The following is a 20,063-nucleotide window of genomic DNA, read 5'->3' on the forward strand; positions in this document are numbered from 1 at the left end:
AATTGCTAACATCCAGCCATGGGGTGAAGAGCTATCCCCACCCCAACATGTCCATTGAGGCCTGCGTAAAGGCAATGACCGAGGTTGTCGGCCCCTCGGCCATTGTTGCAGCATCAAAGATGTAAGGGATGGCTGTGTTTTCTCTGAAGACCGAGCGGGCAGTGTCACTGGCCCCGAATAAAGGGCTCACTGTGGGGGGGGTCCTTCTGGGGGCCACTGCGCAGCGGATAATGTTGTCCAATGTCCCGCCCTTCATTCCCAGTGAGCTCCTCCTCCCCCACCTGCACCACCTGGTGGAGCTGAGGTCAGGAATCACCCCAATCCCGCTCGGTCTTCGGGAAAACAGCCTCCAGCATGTGTACTCCTTCTGCCGCCAGCTATTTATGCAGCTGGTGTGGGAGGAGGTCTCGGAGGGCCAATTTAATGTGGAGTTCCAGGGGACGGCCTACCTACGGTGTCTTCTGGACCTCGGACGGGGAGTGGTGCGGTGCCTGCAAGGGGGTGGGGCATGTTCGTAAGAACTGCCCCAACCTCCCGGCTGTCAACTCCATCTCGGCGGCCCAGGGTGGTGCTGCTGCACATTCTCCCACTCCCCCTACACCTACAGACACCGCTCAGTCGGTTCCGGAGGCTGTGGTTTACACGGCCTCCGGCAGGGAGGGGAGTGCCCGTCCGAGTGGGAGGAAGGCACGGAGCAAAAATAAACACTGAGAGGCACATCCCCTGGACACCGTGACACAACCCGAGCCTGAGCTCAGCCCAAGGCCCGTTCCCAAGGAATCCACCTGCCCCAGAGCTGGGGCTCAGGCCCAGGCCCAGGGTGACTAAAAAAAAGGAGGGTGCGGAGGCCTCTAATGACATGGAGGTCGCTGAGTCTCCGCACCCTAGTGGGAAAAGAGGAGAAGGCACCCCTCCACAGAGGTAACACAGGGCCCTGAGGTGCAGGGTCCATCTGTTGGAGGGGAGCTGTCTCCTGTTTCAGGTCCTCAGGTGCCCCCTGCCATCACCACCATCAAGACTGTAAAGCCTGAGCAGGAGCTCCCTACCCCTCAGGATGGAGGGGAGGGGGAGACCCCTGTACATTTGGCCCCTCCGGGGGAAGCCAGTGGAGCCCTGCTTGTGGTGGGGGAGCCTGGGGACGCCTCCCATTCTGCCACTGGGTCGGGTGTCCTGAGTGGAGTGGAGGGGAGGGCGAGGCCCCAATGGGTCGGCCCTCCCAGCGAGAATCCACTCACAACCAGGAGACACCCGACCCGGTTATAACTGAAAATGCTGTCCCTGTGGGTGCTGGCGGAGCGGGAGATGGCCTTCTCTCTCCACCTCCGGTCTCGGCTCCGGCTGGATTTCCGTAGTCAGGAACTTCCGTCTCCCCTGGACCGCTCATTGGCCTGGGGACGGAGGTGGAGGAGGGTCCAGAACCGTTGGCGCCCATCGGCTCCAGTTTCACAGTACAACCCAGAGAGAACTCTTCCGCCATCGATCCTGGGGGTGGGATCGTGATGGCGGCGGGACCAGCTGGTGCAGCCGGGACGTCAGCCCCACAGTGTGTGACGGGTGTGTCGGCCGCTGGTGTCACGACCCGGAGGAGGATGGGGATTCGGTGTGGGGCACGGAGGACGACCTTGATTCCATCGCCAGTCAGGTGGTGGAGTCCCTCGTGCTTCCCATGAGTCTCCTCTCATCCCCAAGGAGGAACTCCGGGATTTCCTCGCAGAATGCAAGGGTTGCCGCAATAAAGTTCAGCTGGCCCTCAGCCGTTGGTTGAGTCTGGCGCTGATCATTTAGTCCGTCTGTGCTGCCAATTTAATGTGTTCCTCAATGGGTTGCTGGGGGAGTGGAGGGCCAGGTGCACTTCCACTCCCTCCTCACAGTGAGCTGTTGGTGACGGGTTTTACGTACCTTTGACATGAAGATAACCATAGCCAGCCTCAACATCAACGGCAGCAGAGGGTCTCACCGCAGATTTCACAATCTCTCAGTCCTTAGGGAAGGGAGATACGCGGTGAGCTTTCTGCAGGAAACCCACACCGTTCCGGGAGACAAAGCTTCCTGGCTCCTGGAGTGGCAGGGTGGGGTCTACATGAGTCACCTCACCCCTATTTCTAGTGGGGTGGCTATCTTGTTGGCCCCGACTTTTCAGCCGGAGATCTTGGGGGTCAAGGAGCGAGTGCCGGGCCGCTTGCTCCACCTCGCCGTTCGCCTGGGTAGCGTGCCGCTCCACTTTGTGAATGTGTACGCGCCCAGGCCCGGCGCGTTGCAAGCGCGCTTCTTTGAAGAAGTCTCCGCTCTCTTGAGCTCCATCGATAGCGGCGAGTGCATCATCCTCGGGGGGGATTTTAACTGTACCCTCGAGGTGGGGGATCGCTCCGGTCCCCAGTGCGGCCAAGTGTCGGTGGAGAAGTTGAGGGGACTGATCAGCTCCCTTAACTTGGTGGACGTCTGGCAGAATCTCCACCCCGACTCCAGCGTCTTCACGTGGAGGTCTGGAGGAGGGGGGTCCCGAATCGCCGCCTCTACTTTTCGCAGGCGTACATCTCCCGCGTCTCGGCGGCCTCCATGCGGCTGGTGCCGTGCTCGGACCACCGCCTGGTGTGGGCGGAGTTCACTCCACTCCACACGCGGGCGGGGTCCGCGTTCTGGCACTTTAACAACCGGCTGCTGGAGGACGGGCGATTTCGGGACTCACTCCATCGATTCTGGGACGACTGGAGAAGGAAGCGGGGGGGCTTCCCCTCCTTGAGGCTTTGGTGGGATGTGGGAAAGACTCACATCCGCGTCTTCTGTCAGGAGTACGCAAAGGGGTTGACCAAGAGGTGGGAAGCCGAGATCGGGCACCGAGAGGGGGAGGTGCTCAACTTGGAGTCCCGCCTCGGTCATGCCGTCGGGGACCCGGCCCTGTGGCAGGCGTACAAAGAGAAGAGGTTGCGGATCCAGATCCTGGAAGATTTAGACCGTGCCTCACCCTTCTTCTACTCACTGGAAAAATGGCGGGGGGTTCGTAAGCAGCTCGTTGAGCTGCTGGCCGACGACGGATCCTCCATCACGGATCCAGAGGGAATGGGCCTCCTGGTCCGTACTTATTACAGTGCGTTATGCTCTCTGGATCCGTCCAGCGAGGATGCGCGCAGAGTTTTGTGGGAGGACCTGCCGCAGGTCAGCCCGGAGGGCGCCGAAGGATTGGAGGCTCCGCTCACGTTGGCGGAGCTGACCGGCGCCCTCCACCAGCTCTCGAGGGGCAAATCCCCAGGGCTGGATGTGTTGACCGTGGAGTTCCTCAGGGCGTTCTGGGACGTCCTGGGGGACGATTACGCGCGGGTCCTGGGGGAAAGCCTGGCGACCGGGGAGATGCCCCTCTCGTGGCGCAGGGCAGTCATCGTCCTGCTGCCGAAGAGGAGCGATCTCCGCCTGCTTAAAAACTGGCGTCCGGTCTCCCTCCTCAGCACGGATTATAAGATCTTTGCCCGGGCTATGTCTACCCGCCTGGGCTCCGTGCTGGCCCACATGATCCACCCCAACCAGTCCTACACGGTCACGGACCGGTCCATCCAGGACAACATCCACCTGATCAGGTCTGGGACCTGATCCATCTTTCCCAGAGGACTGGTCAGTCGGTCGCCTTTCTCTCCCTCGATCAGGAGAAGGCGTTCAACAGGGTGGATCACAAATACCTTTTCGGGACTCTGCGTGCTTTCGGACTCGGGCCACATTTTTTGGCCCGGGTCCGACTTTTATACGCCACCGCAGTGTGTCTAGTCAAAGTTAACGGGTCCTTGACGGCGCCCCTTCGCTTTGGGAGAGGAGCGCGTCAGGGATGCCCCATGTCCGGCCAATTGTACACCATCTGCGTGGAGCCCTTCCTGCTTCACAGGAGGTTGATGGGATTGGCTCTGCGCGAGCCGGCCATGCGGGTCGTCCTCTCTGCTTACGCCGATGACATGCTCCTCGCGGTCACAGATCCCATTGACTTGCGGAGGATGCGCGACTGCCAGCAGACCTTTTCTTTTTGGGAGAAATGTTCTGGTCTCCTGGTGGGTCAGTGCCGGGTGGACTCCCTGCCGGAGGACTTGACACCTTTTGCGTGGAGCACCATGCACCTCCTCTATCTGGGAGTCCACCTTAGCCCCGCTGAGGAAGCCTGGCTGGCAAACTGGCAGGAGTTGGAGGCGAAAGTCATCGCTCGGCTAGGGCGTTGGACAGGACTGCTCCGAGTGCTTTCCTACAGGGGCCGAGCGTTGGTCATAAACCAACTGGTGCCCTCCATGTTGTGGTACCGGTTTGTCACTTTGGCCCCGCCCCCTGTATTTGCCACCAAGATCCAGAAGAAACTCGTCGATTTCTTCTGGGACAAGAGGAAACACTGGCTCTCTGCCACAGTCCTGAGTCTCCCGATCGAGGAGGGCGGTCAGTCGCTGGTGTGTGTCCGCACCCAGGCTGCGACTCTCCGCCTTCGGACCCTGCAGAGATACCTGTACGTCAAGCGTCCTCCCAGATGGTGTGCGCTGGCGACGTATTTTTCCACCAGCCTTCAAGACGACACGCAGCTCCCGGTGGAGTCCGTTAGCCGCGCTTCTCTGAGGGAGTTGCCTGTCTTTTACCAGGATCTATTCAGAGTTTGGAACATGGTCGCCTCCAGTCAGGGCGCTCCCCCGCCGGCGGAGGAGAGCGCCTCGGCTGTCCGGGCGGCCGATTCTGGGGACGGACCGGTGGGCGGATGAGTAGCCGAAGCCCCCAGGACGACCCTCACTGCAGGTGGCGAGGGGGCTTGGGAGCGCAGAGCGCTCCCGGCCGAGCTGACCCCCGCTCGGCCGGAACTGCTCATCGGACCCAGGCCCCGAAACCCTCCTCGGGAGCCGGTCCCGCACAACCTAAGCCGCCTCTCGGAAATGCCCTCCGTGCCATTCCAATCAGCGCGGAGGGGTTTCCTGCACGGGCTGCTCCTGCACACTCTCCACTTCCTCGCCCTCGTCAGCCGGCCGGACACGCCCTGGCGGTCCGCGTTGCCATCTGGTGGCGAGGGGAAACCCCGATGGAGGTTTCTCTACGCGGGAGTCCTCCCCCTTTACATCGGGGACCTGGGCTGGAGGGTGCTGCACAGAGCAGTCCCGTGCAATAGACTCTTAAATAGGTTCACGGACTCCCAGGCCGCCTTTTCTTTCTGCGGCCTGGACGAGTCCGTGTTCCACATTTATACGGAGTGTGCGAGGTTGCAGCCCCTCTTTGAGTATCTGAAGGGGCTGCTCCTCAAATTCTGGCTGCACTTCAGTCCCACGCTCCTGATCTTTGGGCACCCGTTGCGGAGGGGCGTGGGCCGGGAGGAGGATCTCCTCGTCGGTCTGCTCCTGGGCCTGGCCAAGGTGGTAATTCACAGGTCCAGGCTGCTGGCCGTCGCAGGGGGGGGGTCCGTCCTCCCTGATTGCCTGCCCCTCTTCCGCGGTTACGTTCGCACCCGGATGTCCCTGGAGAAGGAGCATGCGGTGTCCGCCGGTACGCTTGAGGCCTTCCGCGACCGGTGGGCACCGCAGGGACTGGAGTGCATCGTCGACGCCGAGAATGGCATTTTAATTTGAGTTTTTGGTTTATTTATCCAGTTTTTAATATAGTTATTTTAAAGATATGTATCTTAAAGGGGCCTGAGGAATAAAGGCCCCCTCAACATCAGGTGACCCCTGCTGGACCATGTTCTCAAAGTTATCGCCCTACTGCAGGGTGCTGACTGCCCATTCAGTGCCAACAGGCTGCTCTGTGCTCATCGAGGACTGCACAATCACGGAACTTGTACAGCTGGTGGGCAAAGGCAGAAAAGGAGGCTGTGCATTCCACCTGTCTGGCTGGGTTTTAAACCTAGACCGCCAGCCCTCCAAAGGTAAAAAGTCAGCTCACCACCCAGCATCACCACCCAGTCCCACCTCACCACCCAGCATCACCACCCAGTCCCACCTCACCACCCAGTATCCCTCCTCCGACAACCACCTCCACCCCCCACCCCCCCCCCCCCCCCACACCCGCACAAACCCATCTTTACCTCCAGCGGGACGGAGCGGTTTAACTTGCTCTTGATGTCGGCAATGGACTGCTCCAGCTCCAAGATGGTAGCTCCCAGGTCCACCCGACTCGCCTCCACTTCCTCTACAGCTGCCTGCTCCTCATCATCCAATTGCACTAAGAAAATCTCCCTTTCTTCAATTAGAAACTCTATAAGTCTTGCAAATTCTTCTCTAACTTTTGCTTTTAGCTCCTCTTTCCTCTTCTGTCATTTGGTTTGCGGGGGGGGGGCGGTGGTGGGGGGGTGGGGAGCGGGAGAAAGGTTTAAAGGAAACAAAACAGAAAGTTAATGTAAAGGCAAAGTGCCGCAGACGGTGAAAATCTGAAATAAGAACAGAGAGTGCTGGAAATACTCAGCAGGTCTGGCAGCATCTGCGGAGAGAGAGAAACAGAGTTAACGTTTCAAGTCTGATTACCTCACAGCAGAACTGGAAAACACTGGAGATGTACCGGGTTTTACGCAGGTACAGATGGAGGGAAAGGAGGGAGGGAAGTACAGGAGAAGAACCAGCAGCTGTTGGTAATGTTTTTTGCAATTCCCATTTACACCTCCCCTGGACCCATCTTTTCTTTCTGTACTTGTCTCATTACTGTCTCCTTCTTTCTTTTCATCTCTCCTGCCTCCCACCCGAACACAGACCTTCCCTTTAGCTCTTTCCTCCCCTTCCCCATCCCCCCGCACTCACTTAAAAACCTGTTGCATCGCTTAACAATTTCCAGTTCTGACGCAAAGCTACAGTCCTGAAATGTTAACTCTGCTTCTCTCTCCACAGGTGCTGCCAGACCTGCTGAGCATTTCCAGCATTTTCTGTTTTATAATAACACGCAGTTATTCCCTAACCTTAAGGAACCACCATCCCCCCCGCCAATCACAAAAAAAAACCGGTTCAGGCTGCTTCACGTACCGTCTTGCCCTGCACCTCTTCCAGAGTCACCTGGTCCTGCAGTGTGGTTATAGGGGCCGAGAGCAAAGGACACGTCCCAGCATCATCCTTCTTGAGAGTGTGTGCAGCAAGTGTCGACCTGTTTGACCCTGGGGGAGGGCAGGACGCAAACACAACCAAGGACCAAGAGTCTGCAACCCACTGTCCGAATGCACACTTTGTATTGGGAGCTGGTGGATAAGAGATCTGAACTGGCAACCCCCCCCACCTCCCCTGTAATCCGGAGGTCCACCATGACCAAGATCAAGTGACTCAGCGGAGACCAGGTGGTCAAACTTGAGGCTTTTACGAGAAGGCTGTCGGAGAGGGAGAAGGTGATATTTACCAGGACAGTGCCGGGAATGAGGGACGTCGGTGGCGTGGAGAGACTGGGAGAAGCTGGGATTGTTCTCCGTAGAGCAGAGAAGGTTAAGGGGGAGATTTAATCGGGGCGTTCAAAATCAGGAAGGGTTTTGATGGAGTAAATAAGGAGAAACTGTTTCCAGTGGCAGGAGGGTCGGTAACCAGAGGGACACAGATTGAAGATAATTGGTAAAAGAACCAGAGGGGGGGAGAGGAGGAGAATTTATTTTTAACGCAGCGAGTTGTTGTGATCTGGAACGCGCTGCCTGAAAGGGCGGTGGAAGCAGATTCAATAGTAACTTTCAAAAGGGGAGTTGGATAAATACTGGAAGGGGAGAAATTTGCAGGGATATTGGGGAAAGAGCGGTGGGGGGGGGGGAGTGGGACTAATTGGATAGCTCTTTCAAAGAGCCAGCACAGGCACGATGGGCCGAATGACCTCCTTCTGTGCTGTGTCACTCGATGATTCTTGGTCCAGAGGTTGAGTCACTCGGTGCCTCACGGAGGAGCCTCGGACAGTTTGACTCCAATACCAAGTTAACCTGTGCAGAGAAGGGAGAGTTTCAGCTCCTGGTGGAAGTCGGCGGAGGAGGAGAGGAGCCCCACCAGGGCCATTGAAGGGTCACAGAACTGAGCTGTGGAAACAGAGAGAGAGAGAGAGAGAGAGGTCTGTGCCGAGAGCCAGGCTTCAAATGTGTGGTGCAAGGATATCAGGGCTTAAAATGCAATGGAGAGGGTACATTTCTACATTTCTATAGCCTACAAATGAGAATCTGATTCTTTCACTTTTTTTTTATTCATTCATGGGATGTGGGCCTCACTGGCTAGGCCAGCATTTATTGCCCATCCCTAATTGTCCTTGAGAAGGTGGTGGTGAGCTGCCTTCTTGAACCGCTGCAGTCCATGTGGGGTAGGTACACCCACAGTGCTGTTAGGGAGGGAGTTCCAGGATTTTGACCCAGCGACAGTGAAGGAACGGTCAATATAGTTCCAAGTCAGGATGGTGTGTGACTTGGAGGGGAACTTGCAGGTGGTGGTGTTCCCATGCATCTGCTTCCCTTGGCCTTCTAGTTGGTAGAGGTCACGGGTTTGGAAGGTGCTGTCGAAGGAGCCTTGGTGAGTTGCTGCAGTGCATCTTGTAGATGGTACACACTGCTGCCACTGTGCGTCGGTGGTGGAGGGAGTGAATGTTTGTGGATGGGGTGCCAATCAAGCAGACTGCTTTGTCCTGGATGGTGTTGAGCTTCTTGAGTGTTGTTGGAGCTGCACCCATCCAGGCAAGTGGAGAGTATTCCATCACACTCCTGACTTGTACCTTGTAGATGGTGGACAGGCTTTGGGGAGTCAGGAGGTGAGTTACTTGCCACAGGATTCCCAGCCTCTGACCTGCTCTTGCAGCCACGGTATTTATATGGCTACTCCAGTTCAGTTTCTGGTCAATGGTAACCCCGAGGATGTCGATAGTGGGGGATTCAGCAATGGTAATGCCATTGAATGTCAAGGGGAGATGGTTAGATTCTCTCTTGTTGGAGATGGTCATTGCCTGACACTTGTGTGGCGTGAATGTTACTTGCCACTTATCAGCCCAAGCCTGGATATTGTCCAGGTTTTGCTGCATTTCTACACGACTGCTTCAGTATTTTAGGAGTCGCGAATGGTGCTGAACATTGTGCAATCATCAGTGAACATCCCCACTTCTGACCTTATGATTGAAGGAAGGTCATTGATGAAGCAGCTGAAGATGGTTGGGCCTCGGACACTACCTTGAGGAACTCCTGCAGTGATGTCCTGGAGCTCAGATGATTGACCTCCAACAACCACAGCCATCTTCCATTGTGCTAGGTATGACTCCAACCAGCAGAGAGTTTTCCCCCTGACTGCCATTGACTCCAGTTTAGCTAGGGCTTCTTGATGCCATACTCGGTCAAATGCTGCCTTGATATCAAGAGCAGTCACTCTCACCTCACCTCTTGAGTTCAGCTCTTTTGTCCAGGTTTGAATCAAGGCTGGAATGAGGTGAGGTGCTGAGCGGCCCTGTCAGAACCCAAACTGGGTATCACTGAGCAGGTTATTGCTAGGCAAGTGCCGCTTGATGGCACTGTTGATGACACTTTCCATCACTTTGCTGATGATTGACAGTAGACTGATGGGGCTGTAATTAGCCGGGTTGGACTTGTCCTGCTTTTTGTGTACAGGACATACCTGGGCAATTTTCCACATTGCAGGGTAGATGCCAGTGTTGTAGCTGTACTGGAACAGCTTGGCTGGGGGTGCGGCAAGTTCTGGAGCACAGGTCTTCAGTACTATTGCCGGAATATTGTCAGGACCCATAGCCTTTGCAGTATCCAGTGCTTGATATCATTTCTTGATATCATGTGGAGTGAATCGAATTGGCTGAAGACTGGCATTTGTGATGCTGGGGACTTCAGGAGGGGGCCGAGATGGATCATCAACTCGGCACTTCTGGCTAAAGATTGTTGAAAATGCTTCGGCCTTATCTTTCACACTGATGTGCTGGGCTCCCCCATCATTGAGGATGGGGATATTTGTGGAGCCACCTCCTCCAGTTAGTTGTTTAATTGTCCACCACCATTCACGGCTGGATGTGGCAGGACTGCAGAGCTTAGATCTGATCCGTTGGCTGTGGGATCTCTGAGCTCTGTCTATCGCATGCTGCTTATGCAGTTTGGCACGCAGATAGTCCTGTGTTGTAGCTTCACCAGGTTGACACCTCATTTTGAGGTATGCCTGGTGCTGCTCCTGGCATGCCCTCCTGCACTCTTCATTGAACCAGGGTTGGTCTCCTGGCTTGATGGTAATGGTAGAGTGGGGGATATGCCGGGCCATGTGGTTACAGATTGTGGTTGAGCACAATTCTGCTGCTGCTGATGGCCCACAGCGTCTCATGGATGCCCAGTTTTGCATTGCTAGATCTGTTCGAAATCTATCCCATTTAGCACGGTGATAGTGCCACACAACATGATGAACGGTATCCTCAATGTGAAGGCGGGACTTCGTCTCCACAAGGACTGTGCAGTGGTCACTCCTACCAATACAGTCATGGACAGATGCATCTGCAGCAGGTAGATTGGTCAGGATAAGGTCAAGTATGTTTTTCCCTCGTGTTGGTTCCCCCAAATGCCGCAGACCCAGTCTAGCAGATATGTCCTTTAGGACTCGGCCAGTTCGGTCAGTAGTGGTGCTATCGAGCCACTCTTGGTGATGGACATTGAAGTCCCCCCACTCAGAGTACATTTTGTGCCTTTGCCACCATCAGTGCTTCCTCCAAGTGGTGTTCAACATGGAGGAGTACTGACTCATCAGCTGAGGGAGAGGGATAGGTGGTAATCAGTAGGAGGTTTCCTTGCCCATGTTTGACCTGATGCCATGAGACTTCATGGGGTCCAGAGTCGATGTTGAGGACTCCCAGGGCAACTCCCTCCCTACTATAGACCACTGTCCCGCCACCTCTGCTGGGTCTGTGATGCCGGTGGGACAGGACATACCCGGGGATGGTGATGGCAGTGTCTGGGACATTGTCTGTCAGGTATGATTCCGTGAGTATGACTATGTCAGGCTGTTGCTTGACTAGTCTGTGGGACAGCTCTCCCAACTTTGGCACAAGCCCCCAGATGTTAGTAAGGAGGACTTTGCAGGGTCGACAGGGCTGGGTTTGCCGTTGTCGTTTCTGGGTGCCTAGGTCGATGCCGGGTGGTCCGTCCGGTTTCATTCCTTTTTAATGACTTGGTAGCGGTTAGGTACAACTGAGTGGCGTGCTAGGCCATTTCAGAGGGCATGTAAGAGTCAACCACATTGCTGTGGGTCTGGAGTCACATGTAGGCCAGCAGATTTCCTTCCCGAAAGGAAATGCTCCTGGACCAAACTACACATTGGGCCGAGCTTTTATTTGGAAGAATCGTCCCTAAGGTCCATGTAAAACGTAGCAGAAAATGAAATGAAAGTGCCTCTATCAACATAGATTAGTTAAGAAAGTGGTTAAGAAAGCATACAGGATCCTGTGCTTTATAAGTAGAGAAATAAGCAAGGAAGTTACGGTGCATCTCTATAAAACACTGGTTCAGCCTCCACTGGAGTATTGTGTCCAATTCTGGGCACCACACTTTAGGAAGGATGTGAAGGTTTGAGAGGGTGCGGAACAGATTTACAAGAATGGTCCCAAGAATGAGGGACATCAGTTCCATGAATAGATCGGAGAAGTTGGGGCTGTTCTCCTTAGAGAGGAGAAGGTTGAGAGGACGTATGACAGAGCTGTTCAACATCATAGGGACTCTGGACAGAGTAGATGGGGAGAAACTGTCCCCATTGGCGGACGGGTCAAGAACCGGAAGGGTCAAGAACCGGAGGGCACCGATTTAAGGTGATTGGCAAAAGGGGACCAAAGGCGGCATGAGGAAAAATGTTATTTTACGCAGCGGTTGGTTAGGATCGGGAATGCACTGCCCCCTGAGATTCAATCGTGGCTTTCAAAAGGGAACTGGACGAGCAGCTGAAAAGAAAGAAATTGCTGGGTTACGGGAAAAGGGAGGGGAGTGGGGACTAGCAGAGTTACTCTTGCCGAGAGCTGACACGGGTACGATGGGCTGAATGGCCCCCTTCTGTGCTGTAACCATTCTATGAAATAGTTGATGGAGGCAAATCATTGTACTCTCGAGAAGCTCAGTTGGCTTTTTGGGGGATGTAGGACTCTGGCTGATCATCTATCTAGTTCAAGGTCCAGGGATTGTTGCTGGTTGTATGTTTGGTGGGGTGTCGGGAACAGGACCAATTTGCTCCATCTGTTCAGGTTCCATATTTGAAAGAACGCCATATGCTAATCTCTCTCTCTCTCGAGCCCCTCTATCCCATTCTCTGCCAACAATCTCCTGAGTTCCCTTTTGAGACCCCGTCCAAACCCGTCCGTCTCGACCCCATCGACCTCCATGTATCTGAACCAGGGCTTGGCAACGTCTCCGTACACAGACACCAGCATCTGTGGGAAAAAGTTGTGAGCTCCGTGTCATGTTAAAAGTCTCACGCCAAGCCAACTTGCGTCCTAAAAACACAACTTTAAAGCGTTGGAGCAAGACATTTATAATTATCAGGAGCAAAGGTAATCGCAAAGGATTGGGGCGTCAGGCTAGTTCCTGTAGGCTTTGTATCCAGCCCGCCAATCCACCAATCAAAAGCGCAAATGGTTTGCCTGTACACGGACTTCAATCCAATCGGAGCGCGGGGGAGGCGGGACTTGCTGGGAAGACTGGTGCCATCAATCAGCTGCTCCCTGCCCCTGTCCAGCCTGTGGAATCAGCCCTGGAGAGTGCTGGTGTTGAGTAGAACAGATGGGATAGCACACAGGAAAGCAACACTAGAATTGGAAAGGCAAGACTTCTTTCAGCAAGACCAACCACGTTCTCAGCTCTCCAAAGGCCCTGGTTTCCCTCAGAGTGCAGGGCTGGTGCTGAGCAGCGATGTGTTTGCACCTCCAGTGCAGGGTGGGGGAGCGAGAGAGACAGGGAAACAGAGAGGGGGGGGGGGGGGGGGGAGAAGGGGGAGAGAGAGAGAGAGCGGGGGAGAGTCAGAGGGAAGAGAGAAGGGGAGAGAAGGAGAGGAGGGAGAGAGGGGGTTATAGGGGGAGAGAGAAGTGGTAGAGGGAGAGAGTGCGTGTGGGAGTGTGGGGTGAGGGTGGAGAGAGAGAGAGAGAAAGAAAATGGGGGGAGAGGAAGGGAGTGAGGGGGGAGAGGGTAGAAGAGAAGGAAAGAGAAGGGGGACAGGGAGGAGGTGGTGGGGGGGGGGTGGGGGGGGGGGGGAGAGGACCCACTGTCTAGACACTGTCCGAACCCAGGGGGAGAGGGAAGGGGCAGGAGGTGAGAGAGGTAAAGAGGCAGGAGGGGAGAGGGGGAGCGGGATGGGGAGACAGAGAGAGAGAGATTAAGATCACTCTTGACAGATGGACATCGATCCGAATTCTCTGCATTGTTCATCAGGTGTGCGGGAAGACAAAATTAGCTACTTGTGCAAGCAAAAACAATGTCAGGTATCTCACTAAATAGGGAGAAATGTGTTTAAGTCGGACTGTGTTTTGATGGCATTAGGTTGGCGATACACTCTATAGACAGATTAATCATCCCCATGTCTGTGGCTGAGTCAATAATTTTGTCAAACGTCCGCGGTGCAACATGTTGGTGCCTATCCCTGGTCTGGACCCCGTCCAAACCCATCAGTCTAGACCCCCATCAAAAATCCTTTATTACTTTATGCAAACCTCTCAATGTGCTTTGCTGAGTGAATTAACTTTCTGAAGTCCAAGTGACTGCTGTTACGTGGGCAAACGCAGAACGCCATTCTTGCATGAGCAGCACCACATAAACCCAGACGGAGATGAACGCCCCGTCAATCTGGTTTTGTTTTTTTCCCCCCAGTGGGCGTTCAGCATGGGAGGAAGGTTTGAGCAGGATAGTGGGAGAGCTCCTCGCAATTGTCACAACATTAATCATAAACACCGGGCTGGGCAGCTGGAAGTCTGAATTAACAGCGCGTCTAAAGTGTCGATGACAGGCAAGTCAATTGCTGGGAGCGACCAGCATGTCTTATTATCAGGTAAACATTACAAATTAGCCAGGGCTACTTCGGACAGTTCTGCTTACCAGGAATTCTTCAGTTAATTCATGAACGAGAAGAACATCGCAAGTTCTAGACACCAACAGATAAGAGACGTCAAACATTCGCTCAACAGTAGATCAATTCTGTCTGCTGCTACTTTGTGGTTAAAGCTTTCGTTTGTGGCAGTATAGGTGATGCTGACCTGTCTGCATTTCCCACCCTGTCCAAAATAAGGGAGCGTCTTGCTCGGCCGGTTGAAAGGGGATTAAGAAACAAAGAACTTGAGTTTCTCGTGATGTCCCGAAGCGCTTTGCAGCCAGTGAAGTACTTGCGCAGTGTGGGTCACTGTTGTAGTGCAGGACACCCGGCAGCCACATTTACACACAGCAAGATCCCACAAACAGCAATGTGATAATGACCAGGATCTTCTGGGTTTTTTTTTTTTAAGTGATGCTGGTTGAGGGATAACCATTGGGAGCCCGAAGACAAAATTTCGGCATTTCCAAACCAAATACTTGGCAAGCTGCCATGGGTGCAATGGAGGGTGCAATGCATAATTTGCACATATAATAAATAAAGTACATGCGTTGAATTTATGTACCAACAGAAAAGAAAAAACTGAAACTGAAAGAGACCCAACACATTTTTTCGAGAAGGTGACCAAACAGGTGGATGAGGGTAAAGCCGTGGATGTGGTGTATATGGATTTCAGTAAGGCGTTTGATAAGGTTCCCCACGGTAGGCTATTGCAGAAAATACGGAAGTATGGGGTTGAAGGTGATTTAGAGCTTTGGATCAGAAATTGGCTAGCTGAAAGAAGACAGAGGGTGGTGGTTGATGGCAAATGTTCATCCTGGAGTTTAGTTACTAGTGGTGTACCGCAAGGATCTGTTTTGGGGCCACTGCTGTTTGTCATTTTTATAAATGACCTGGAAGAGGGTGTAGAAGGGTGGGTTAGTAAATTTGCAGATGACACTAAGGTCGGTGGAGTTGTGGATAGTGCCGAAGGATGTTGTAGGGTACAGAGGGACATAGATAGGCTGCAGAGCTGGGCTGAGAGATGGCAAATGGAGTTTAATGCGGAAAAGTGCGAGGTGATTCACTTTGGAAGGAGTAACAGCAATGCAGAGTACTGGGCTAATGGGAAGATTCTTGGTAGTGTAGATGAACAGAGAGATCTTGGTGTCCAGGTGCATAAATCCCTGAAGGTTGCTACCCAGGTTAATAGGGCTGTTAAGAAGGCATATGGTGTGTTAGCTTTTATTAGTAGGGGGATCGAGTTTCGGAGCCACGAGGTCATGCTGCAGCTGTACAAAACTCTGGTGAGACCGCACCTGGAGTATTGCGTGCAGTTCTGGTCACCGCATTATAGGAAGGATGTGGAAGCTTTGGAAAGGGTGCAGAGGAGATTTACTCGGATGTTGCCTGGTATGGAGGGAAGGTCTTACGAGGAAAGGCTGAGGGACTTGAGGTTGTTTTCGTTGGAGAGAAGGAGGAGGAGAGGTGACTTAATAGAGACATACAAGATAATCAGAGGGTTAGATAGGGTGGATAGTGAGCGTCTTTTTCCTCGGATGGTGATGGCAAACACGAGGGGACATAGCTTCAAGTTGAGGGGTGATAGATATAGGACAGATGTGAGAGGTAGTTTCTTTACTCAGAGAGTAGTAGGGGCGTGGAACGCCCTGCCTGCTGCAGTAGTAGGCTCGCCAACTTTAAGGGCATTTAAGTGGTCATTGGATAGACATATGGATGAAAATGGAATAGTGTAGGTTAGATGGTTTCACAGGTCGGCGCAACATCGAGGGCCGAAGGGCCTGTACTGCGCTGTAATGTTCTAATTCTAAAATTCTAATTACTGCATTTTTTTGACTTTTTTTCCCGATAATTTTGTCGGTAAAGTCATCTTTAAAAGAAACTATCACTTAAGATGAGTAGAATTAAGACAATTCTTTTGGCTATCGATTATTGTGGTAACTAGCTTCTAAAAGCAAATTCAGAATAATTTGTTGTCTCAGCGATATTAAAAACAATGATGGTAGAAACCATAGACGCTGTTCCTCAAACAAAAGCTTTATCTATAGCCATGATGTAACTAGAACCACTCAAACAGCTTTATTTACAGCTCAATGATTTTTTTTTTGGTTAAAATAATTAGCTTGTTATCCCCACAATAAAAAACACGGGTCTTACTTTTCTTTTTATGTTAGCGCGATCCAACTGGAAAATGTTGAGAGCTGCAAATGAGCCACCGGTTGCCGATCACCCGAGCCAGGCTGACGCTCCAGTGCAGCACAGAGGAAATGCTGCACCGTCAGAGCTGCCGTCTTCTGCATGAGATGTTAAAACCGAGGCTCCTTCTGCAGGCTCAGGCGGTACGTGGAAGATCCCACGGCGCTACTTTGAGGCCGTTTAGAAATGCAAGACTTCCTTTCTGTCAGCGCTACAACAGGAGCGTTCACCTAGACTTTGTACTTTGAGTCCTGAACCCACAACCTCAGAGGAGAGAGAGTTGGCCACTGAGCCACCTTAGGAAGTTGGAGAGATTTTCTCCCCCACCCCCCCCCAAAGTATTGCCTGAATTGGCCGCGGGTTATTCCCAGAGGAGACCTGGCAGAGAAACACGGTGTGGTCAATCATGCCAAAGGCCGCAGGCAAGCCCATGGATAACCCATTGGAGAGATTCAAAGAGGGACTTGCAGGAGAGAGGGACAAGGAAATGGGAGGGAACAACACTACTGACTCAATGGCCACTCCCTCCCTCGAGGTCTTTTTACTACAACAACTTGCACCTATAAGGCACCTTTCAAGAAGGAGAGATAGAGAGGCGGAGAGGTTTAGGGAGGGAATTCCAGAGCTTAGGGCCCCAGGCAGCTGAGATTTTAACGCAAAGTTCCAGGGCGCTATGCCATAGCTAATCAGTTGCCTTTACCTGTGAGCTTTTGACACCCTACATAAGTCGCAGAGAATCTTCTGGTCAGTCGCGCAGTACATGGTCATGGGCTTCTTATGTTTCTCACACTTCCTCTGAGCCGAGTGACCTTGCGATCCGGAGACGGACTTCTCTTCCTGCAGTTTCTCGACCAGGTTTGCTGCCAAGAAATTCTTGGTGAAGTTTTTATTTGGGAAAACCTGCGCGCAAAGATGACGGAAAATTAGCAAAAATGAAAAGAAACGATCTGCACTTACTCGAGTGTTGGTGAGGCTAAAGTCTGTATTTCCATACAAGTTGTGTTTCGCTAATCTAGTTATGTAGGCACTGCTTCGGGTCGATACTGGGATTTCAGTAAAGCTGAATCTTGGTGACTCCCTGCACTGCAATCCTTTTACTCCACATTTTTCTTGCTTCTTTTTCGCTTCCCTCAATTTGTCCGTCACTCCAACACTGTCTTTACAGTGCAGCTTCTCAAACTGGGGGCTCCTCGGATCCCACAGGCCAGATGCAGCACTGGAAAACCAGGCAACTCGGTCCTATTTGCTCACAACGTGACGCCTGATGGCTAGCGGGTAAAGGGAAGCAAGCTGGGAGTGACAGGGAGAGAAAGTGATGCCGGTAAGTGTGACAAGATGAGGGTGTGACGGAACGTATGTCATGCTGAAGGTGTGACAGGTTAACCATGTGGCAGAAAGTATGTGTGACGGGGCGGTGTGACAGGAAATAAGAATGACAGTATGGTAGTTGACTGGAAACGAGCGTGGCGTGCACAGCCGGGCAGTGTGAGAGGAAGCAAGTGCAATGGGGTTAATAGTTAACAGGGAGCAAGCGTGACGGGGCGTCAGCGGACTGGAAATGCGTGTGACAGAGCAGTGCGACATGAAGCAAGCGTGACAGGACGATAGTAGACAGGAGGTACGTATGAGACAGGGCGGTAGGGGAGGAAGTTGGGGGTGATGGGACCGTGTGACAGGGCAGCGTGACTGGAAGTTGGCGTGACAGGGCCGAGTGACCGGAAGTTGGCGTGACATTAAGCCTGTGACCGGAAGTTGGTGTGACAGAAAGTCTGTGACCAGAGGTTGTCGTGATAGGAAGTCTATGACCGGAATTTGGTGTGACAGGAAGTCTGTGGCCGGAGGTTGTCGTGATAGGAAGTCTGTGACCAGAAGTTGGTGTGACAGGAAGTCTGTGGCCGGAAGTTGGTGCGACAGGGCAGCGTGACCGGAAGTTGGCGTGACAGGGCCGAGTGACCGGAAGTTGGCGTGACATTAAGCCTGTGACCGGAAGTTGGTGTGGCAGAAAGTTGGTGTGATAGGGCAGCGTGACCGGAATTTGATGTGACATTAAGTCTGTGGCCGGAAGTTGGTGTGACAGAAAGTTGGTGTGATAGGGCAGCGTGACCAGAAGTTGGTGTGACAGGGCAGCGTGACCGGAATTTGATGTGACATTAAGTCTGTGGCCGGAAGTTGGCGTGACATTAAGCCTGTGACCGGAAGTTGGTGTGACAGAAAGTTGGTGTGATAGGGCAGCGTGACCGGAAGTTGGTGTGACAGGGCAGCGTGACCGGAATTTGATGTGACATTAAGTCTGTGACCGGAAGTTGGTGTGACAGGGCAGAGTGCCCGGAAGTTGGTGTGACAGGGCAGCAGGACCGGAAGTTGGTGTGACAGGGCAGAGTGACCGGACGTTGGTGTGACAGGGCAGCATGACCGGAAGTTGACGTGACATTAAGTCTGTGACCGGAAGTTGGTGTGACAGGGCAGAGTGCCCGGAAGTTGGTGTGACATGGCAGCATGACCGGAAGTTGGTGTGACAGGGTCTCTGTGACCGGAAGTTGGTGTGACAGGGCAGTGTGACCGGAAGTTGGTGTGACAGGGTCTCTGTGACCGGAAGTTGGTGTGACAGGGCAGTGTGACCGGAAGTTGGTGTGACAGGGCAGCGTGACCGGAATTTGATGTGACATTAAGTCTGTGGCCGGAAGTTGGCGTGACATTAAGCCTGTGACCGGAAGTTGGTGTGACAGAAAGTTGGTGTGATAGGGCAGCGTGACCGGAAGTTGGTGTGACAGGGCAGCGTGACCGGAATTTGATGTGACATTAAGTCTGTGGCCGGAAGTTGGCGTGACATTAAGTCTGTGACCGGAAGTTGGTGTGACAGGGCAGAGTGCCCGGAAGTTGGTGTGACAGGGCAGCATGACCGGAGGTTGGTGTGACAGGGCAGCAAAGTGACCGGAAGTTGGTGTGACAGGGCAGCATGACCGTAAGTTGACGTGACATTAAGTCTGTGACCGGAAGTTGGTGTGACAGGGCAGCATGACCGGAAGTTGGTGTGACAGGGTCTCTGTGACCGGAAGTTGGTGTGACAGGGCAGCATGACTGGAGGTTGGTGTGACAGGGCAGAGTGACCGGAAGTTGGTGTGACAGGGCAGCATGACCGTAAGTTGACGTGACATTAAGTCTGTGACCGGAAGTTGGTGTGACAGGGCAGAGTGACCGGAAGTTGGTGTGACAGGGCAGTGTGACCGGAAGTTGGCGTGACAGGAAATGGGGAGTGACACCTACCTGCCTGCACTGGGGGCAGGAGTAGCTGCTGCCAGCCTCTGCCTCTGGGCCGGGGGTGCCCCGTCCCCTGAGGCTGGCCCCTCCCGCCACCCTCCGCTGCCGCTCGCGGCTCTCCCACACGTGCAGGATGCAGCCCTGGCAGAAGTTGTGGCCGCAGCCGAGGGCCACGGGCTCGCGGAAGAGCTCGAGGCAAACGGAGCAGGTCAGCTCCCGGTGGAGGGCGCTCTCCAGGGAATCGCCGCTCTCGGCCGCCATCTTGGTGAAGGAAGGAGGGAGATGGGCGAAGGACGCCCACTGCGCATGTCTAGGCGACGGGTCAAAGCAAAGAATGTTGGGAGTGGCGATCACGGCAGGCGCGTGCGTAGTGGGAACACCCCCGCGCCCCACCTCCTCCCATACTAAGTAATAGAGGCCTTTCACAACGTCATCCCCTGACGTTGGTGGGCGGGGCCGATGGCCATTTTGGATATCCTCCCAAGGCTTGTTTCACTTTTCATCTCATCAGCTCCCTAATCCTATTTGACCAAGTCCCCACAACTTCCCAGCATTCTTTATTTTCTTCAATAAAATTATATTTTTTAAAGAAAAGAAAGCCTTACTTAGGCGCTTCGAATTTCACGTGGAAATCTTTTTTGAGTT

The 20,063-nt window shown here is 53.6% G+C and overlaps 1 protein-coding gene across 1 annotated transcript in view; it reads right to left on the reverse strand.

The window, feature by feature from the left end:
- LOC137356972 (zinc-binding protein A33-like) overlaps positions 1-19,679 on the reverse strand; it is a 34,881-nt gene extending 15,202 nt beyond the window's left edge. Inside the window, exons 1-4 of the mRNA XM_068022872.1 lie at positions 19,425-19,679; positions 16,861-17,060; positions 13,973-14,018; positions 6,023-6,247 (exon numbers count right to left, since the gene is read on the reverse strand). Of these exons, the coding sequence (XP_067878973.1) occupies positions 6,023-6,247; positions 13,973-14,018; positions 16,861-17,060; positions 19,425-19,679 (726 nt within the window). The remainder of the gene's footprint in view (positions 1-6,022; positions 6,248-13,972; positions 14,019-16,860; positions 17,061-19,424) is intronic.
- Positions 19,680-20,063: the final 384 nt, after the last annotated feature.

Source organism: Heterodontus francisci, chromosome 46 (genome assembly GCF_036365525.1).
Source record: "Heterodontus francisci isolate sHetFra1 chromosome 46, sHetFra1.hap1, whole genome shotgun sequence".
NCBI lineage: Eukaryota > Metazoa > Chordata > Chondrichthyes > Heterodontiformes > Heterodontidae > Heterodontus > Heterodontus francisci.